The 5,870-nt window shown below is 27.6% G+C and overlaps 1 protein-coding gene across 1 annotated transcript; it reads right to left on the reverse strand.

The window, feature by feature from the left end:
* Positions 1-740: 740 nt before the first annotated feature.
* Positions 741-3,261, reverse strand: LOC147066572 (trehalase-like). Its single transcript, XM_085955149.1, has 2 exons — positions 1,362-3,261; positions 741-763 (listed from the first exon to the last, which is right to left on the reverse strand). The coding sequence occupies exons 1-2, from the start codon at positions 3,259-3,261 to the stop codon at positions 741-743; spliced, it is 1,923 nt and encodes a 640-aa protein (XP_085811275.1).
* Positions 3,262-5,870: the final 2,609 nt, after the last annotated feature.

Below are 5,870 nucleotides of genomic sequence, written 5' to 3' on the forward strand. Positions count from 1 at the left end.
TGTATTTTCCTAAATTTATTGCTTTTTCGATAATCTTCCAGTTTTTAATGCGTTTTTGTCTGCAGACTGTCCTATAAGGATCATTTTCTACTAAAATATTTTCACCTTATATGTATTTATATATTTATTAGTATAATATGATCCCTGTTTTTCAAACCTTGGGATTGAGAAAAACCCATGAATTAATAGGTCTCGAAAGAAGGAGGGGTATTGAAGAAGACTTTGGAGAGGAGAAGATAGCCGAAAATATAAATACGCTGTGTGTACAGAGAATCAAGCAAGCTGTGCCTGAGAACAAAAACTAAAATTACGACTATAAATATGGCCCATAAATAAAAAAATAATAATATGATTCCTGTTTTATTATGGTAAAATTCTTTCAAATCATATATAAGTTGATAAATAAATACTTCTAAAGTAAACCGTAGATATATCATGTAAAAATAAATATTTTGATAAATTTACAAATTCATATATTAAGAATAGCGAAGTGTTAATCAAAACTATGACATATCAAAAATAAAGAGTTATGAAGATAAGTCATTTAATAATTATTGAAAGTATAAGATGTATAGAAAGGGTTTTTAAAAAGAAAAATTGAAATCACATATCCATGGCTCTATTTTTTGAGCCTAATAAGGTTCTATTAATTTTAAAAAGGCATCTAAGGGAGGGGACTAAATAGTAATTTAATTTTTTTTAAATTAATAATTATAAAGTACGTAAAAGGAATGCGATTGCTAGAACTTAACTTTGTCTTTCCCTATTATGCCAAATTAAGCTTTTTTTAACCAATGAGAAAAAATCAATAGGATAAAACCAATTCATAAATACATTCGATTACTCTTAAATATTATAATTAATGAAAGGGGATATTATATTATTAAAATCTGAACCATAGATAAAAAGTTGGTTTTATTCTCACAAGATTGGATAGTAACAAAATATAAAATAACATATAAATAAATTTTGAAAATTTTGATTGATGTTACATGTTTATTTTTCAAAGGTTAATATCGCGGAATCATGAAACATGTACATCACATCACCATAATGCAGCTATTTTACCCCTAAAACTGGAATTTTATCTTCACCAATAACTTTAGATTTCTTTTCGATGGCAGAAGATTTGTTAGCTGCCCTCATCTTAGTCATATATTCCAAACGTTGATACAGACCCTCACAATTTTTCTTGAAATTTCGTTCTATAGATATATTGTCTCCGAACTCTTTTATGAACCTTAAAATAGTACCATTAGTCCACCCGAATCCTATTTGAACTTCATACTCTCCGCTTGAACCTTTTTTCTGTGGATCTTCACAATCGTATTTTTCATATAACAAATTCCTATTGCCTTTACCATCCGATATATTTTTGACTATGTCATTGTAAAAAGATTGTGCAACGTGTAATGCCATTTGTTTTTCGTTATTTTTAAGCAAAAATGCTACAAAAAATTGTTGATGAGGGGCCCAAACATTGGGATAATCCCATTGTTGGGGATCGTCCTCAATTTCACTTCGAATAGGATTTTTCATATTCGGATTATCACCCTTAAGCAAAAAGTTGTTTTTGGTATCAGTAACATTTTGTTGAGAATGTGAATCTGTATTTTCACCTTTTCCAGTTACGGGCACACCTCCTTCATAACCGAATAGCTCTTTTTTATAAAAATTTAGGACATCGTAAATCGTTTTATCACCAGGTGGTTTTATGTCAACAATCATAGGCATGATGTTGGAAAAATAAAACCTTCCTTTCGTATGAGTTTTAGACTTGTAATTGTAATCATACCAACATTCTTTGTCCCAAAACACTTCATTCATGGCTAACATTCGTTTATCCGCTTTTTCCTTAAAATATTCCGATTTTGCACTATCCCCTGCATCCTTTAACATATAGCTCAAATAGACTTCATTCCTGTATAGAATCGAATTTAAATCTACTGGAATAATTTCGGACGTACAAACACTATATAGATTCTTGCCATCTCTGAAAAACCTTGTTGAAAAATCCCACCCTGATTCAGCTGAAGATTTTATATTCGAGAAAAGAGCCACTTCAATTTTTTTAAAAACATCCCGATATTTTGGATTGAAATTTCCAGACTTAAGCATTTTTTTGATATCTGAAGTTTCAGATGCATTTTTGGTGTCTCCAAATATTTCCAAATTTTCAACCAAGTTTTTCAAAGTATCCATATCTTCAGTTAAAGACTCTGGCCTTGGGTAATTTGATTCCACTGAATATGTGTTGAGTTTATAATTTTTACCCCTACAATCGAATTCCTTAACTCTTTCTTTCATCCAGAAGTTATATTCAGTTTCGGCAGCCCTTAAAATTCTTGGCCATTCTTTTCTATACTCATCTTTTTTCTTATATTCTTGATAAAAATCGTGTACTATTTGAATAAACATTGGGGGTTGTGATCGACCTTTATAGTATTTTCTTGTTCCGTTTGGAATAAACCCAAAAGACTCAATTAAATCAACAAAGTTCAATATGCTATTGTATACCGTTTTTTCCATTTTACACGCAAGCATTCCATTATTCACCCAATAGCTGTCCCAGTAATATATCTCGCGAAATCTCCCACCTGGAATCACAAACGGATGCTTTAAGTTAATAAAGCTGGTTGTAGAACCCTTTTGATCTTGTTTATTTTTTTTGTATAATTTTTTCCATACTTCATTTATAGTCTTTACCAATTCTTTTAATCTTTCATTCTCAACATTTTCAAATTTAAAACATGAAATTCCTTTATCTGGAATCTCTGCAGCTTCAAAATCTTGGCCAGCCTTCAAAAAATTTTCCGATAGAAAATCATTAAAGAGTTTTACAGTTTGTGAACAAACACATTCCTTTTCATGGCATTCTCTACATTCTTCAATTTTAGTGGAATCCAAACGTTGATTTGTATTCTTTTCTTCTACGGTAGAAATTCTAGAATTGATGTCATTGTTAGAATTTCCACTGACACGTTTAATGTACTCTATAGGTATTATACTGGGCATCAACATATAAATCTCATAGAAACACATTTCTTCACCTTCATTTATCAATTTAATAGCAGCTGCTTTTTGCGATTTACTTGGTATTTTCGATATGATGTCTTTGAACTTACTGGTTATCACACTAATATCCTCTTTGTACGGTGTATCAACAAATATCTTTGAGTCTTTTTTTAACATAAAGTATTGCATGCACAAGAACATGGGCATGTATGTGTATTCTTCAACCTGTTTCTTATCATCCTTCATTGGTATGATCCATCTTGAAAATAATAAAAAGTAAAACAACATTTGATTCTCTGAATGATCATTTTCTGTTTCTTTTATATTTTAAATCTCCTTTTACATACCATAATTTATATTCAGCTTGTCAATCAATTTTACAGTCGAAAGAATATTCTTATCTATATTTTTTCAACTTTGGAAGTGAGTCAATAAATGGAGTAAAAAAGTCATGATGTTATTTCCGTTGATTTGACTCTTCATGGTTGAAGCCAATATATGAAATTGAATGCGAACTGTAAATACAATAAGTATCAGAGAAAATCATGTCATCTAATTTATAATCCCAAATGGAACTTATAAATATCAATTTATCCAAGATTTAAAATAGAAATAAGTTCAAATTGATAATTTATTCATATATTTGGAATAATATTTTGGTTCAAAATGTCAACTTATTCTTTATTTTAGAATAATATTTTGGTTCTAAATCTCAATTTATCTATATTTTTAAATAAGATCCAAAGTTCTAAAGCCATTTTCAACGTTTTTGTCTAGATTGGGTCCACAATGACAATTTATTCATATTTTTAGAATAAGATCCAAAGTTCTTAAGCCATTTTCACCGTTTTTAGAATAAAATTTTGGTTTTAATGTCAATTTATTGAAAATTTTAAATGGAAAAAGTTCAAAATGCCAATTTATTGATGATTTTAAATAGAAAAAAGTTCAATATCCCAATTTATCGATATTTTTAGAATAATATTTTGGTTCGAATGTCAATTTATTCATATTTTTATAATAATATTTTGTTTCGAATGTCAATTTATTGAAGATTTTTAGAATAATATATTGTTATAAATGTTAATTTATTCATATTTGTAAAATAATGTTTGTTCGAATGTCAATTTATTTATATTTTTAAATGGTATCTAGAGTTCAATGCCATTTTCAAAATTTTTTGCATAATATGAAATTTATAATGTCTTTTTATTCATATTTTTTGTATAAGATAATAAATTCTACAGAACACACACTCTAAATAATTTCCTGAAAGTTGCCACATAAATGCAACGAATCTAATGACATATATGTCCATAAAGTTATATATTTTTTATCAACAACTAAACCGTAAAAAATATTTATCAAATAAGTATCGAAATAAGTCTCGATATGCTCAGGAATTTTTTTGATGAAAATTGACTAAACAAAGAGTTTAAAATATAAGATTAAAACTGTAAATTAATGGAAAGATTAGCCAAAAAAAATATGATCGTATTTTTTTATATTAGGTTAAGTTCTTTTATATCAATTTTATTTATTTAGACGTTGTCAGCCCATTGTGAACATTGCACAACTGTTTGATACATCTTTTGACACCTTCCCCTGATTTATCTTCATCAACTGATCTTCTTCTCTCGAATGAGATGATTCAAGCATATTTCGAAGTGTGAGAGAGGCATGTATGCTTTTACTTCTTCCGGGATTTTTAACTTCTTAACATATTTTTTATGAAATGTTGTAACCACTTCCTCCTAAGTCATTACAATAATAATTCAATATTTCTTATTTTTATCAAGAAATTTATTGTATTATATTGAGTAATTTGCGTTTTTATTATTTTTATTTTTCCATTTATTGCCCTTTAAAAAAATTGGATGTATTCTATAGTGCAACCAAAGTTTATAGTTTTGCACTTATAAACTTACTATTTGATATAAAAATTGCTTTAATTATATTGAGCAATTTATATTTAAATTAATTTGCCTGCTTTGCTACTTTTAAAAAATCGATTGAATTAATTGGTAAATGTATATAATTTTCTTCAAGCGTAAAGTTTATCTATTCATTACTAAAACGTGTGGCTCATTTTTATATGTTGAAAAAATCCTTAATGCAATATCCCATAATTTATCTCCATATACTGTGCTTCCACCTTAAAATTTTTTTATTTCAAAAGTAATAGAGTGATTTATATTTAAAAGTACCTTTTTACTCTCAAATATTTGTATCTTGGACACCATGGTTATTTATTTTGCCTTTTTAAGAATTCGACATATTTATGTACAATACAAAAGAATGTGTGAATTAGCTGAATATAAATCTGCGTAACAAGTATAGATAATATAAGGATAGTAGAAAACAAGAAATTGGGAAATACAAGTCGATGGAAAGCGAAAAAAGACATTAATATACAAGTAATAAACGATGATTTTATCATACGCAGTAACATCTGATGATATGGTTAGTCAATAATTATAGCCAAATCTAAAAAAAATATAATTTCAAACCTAATCAGGAGATATATATAAACTATAACTATAAATTAAATCTTCTGCTAATAAGTCTTAAATTTGGGTGTATGAAAAGGGTTTGAGTGATGGCATAAAGTATACATAATATATGTGCTGTCGCAAAAACCATCATATAAAGCTTATATGAAAAATAATAATTTAAAATAAAGGTAAAACACCTAATTAAAGAAGGATAGTCGTTTTTATAATAATTAAAACAATGTTAATTTTTTGTTTGTATTCTATTGCTACTTTTACAGTCAAATTGATCTTCAAAACTGTATAGTTTCTAGTATTTTTTCTTACTGGAGTGACATCCATAACTTTTATATATATTACGCA

Source organism: Rhyacophila brunnea, unplaced genomic scaffold (assembly GCF_057557595.1).
Source record: "Rhyacophila brunnea isolate RB1 unplaced genomic scaffold, BYU_Rbru_1.0 scaffold_49, whole genome shotgun sequence".
Lineage (NCBI taxonomy): Eukaryota > Metazoa > Arthropoda > Insecta > Trichoptera > Rhyacophilidae > Rhyacophila > Rhyacophila brunnea.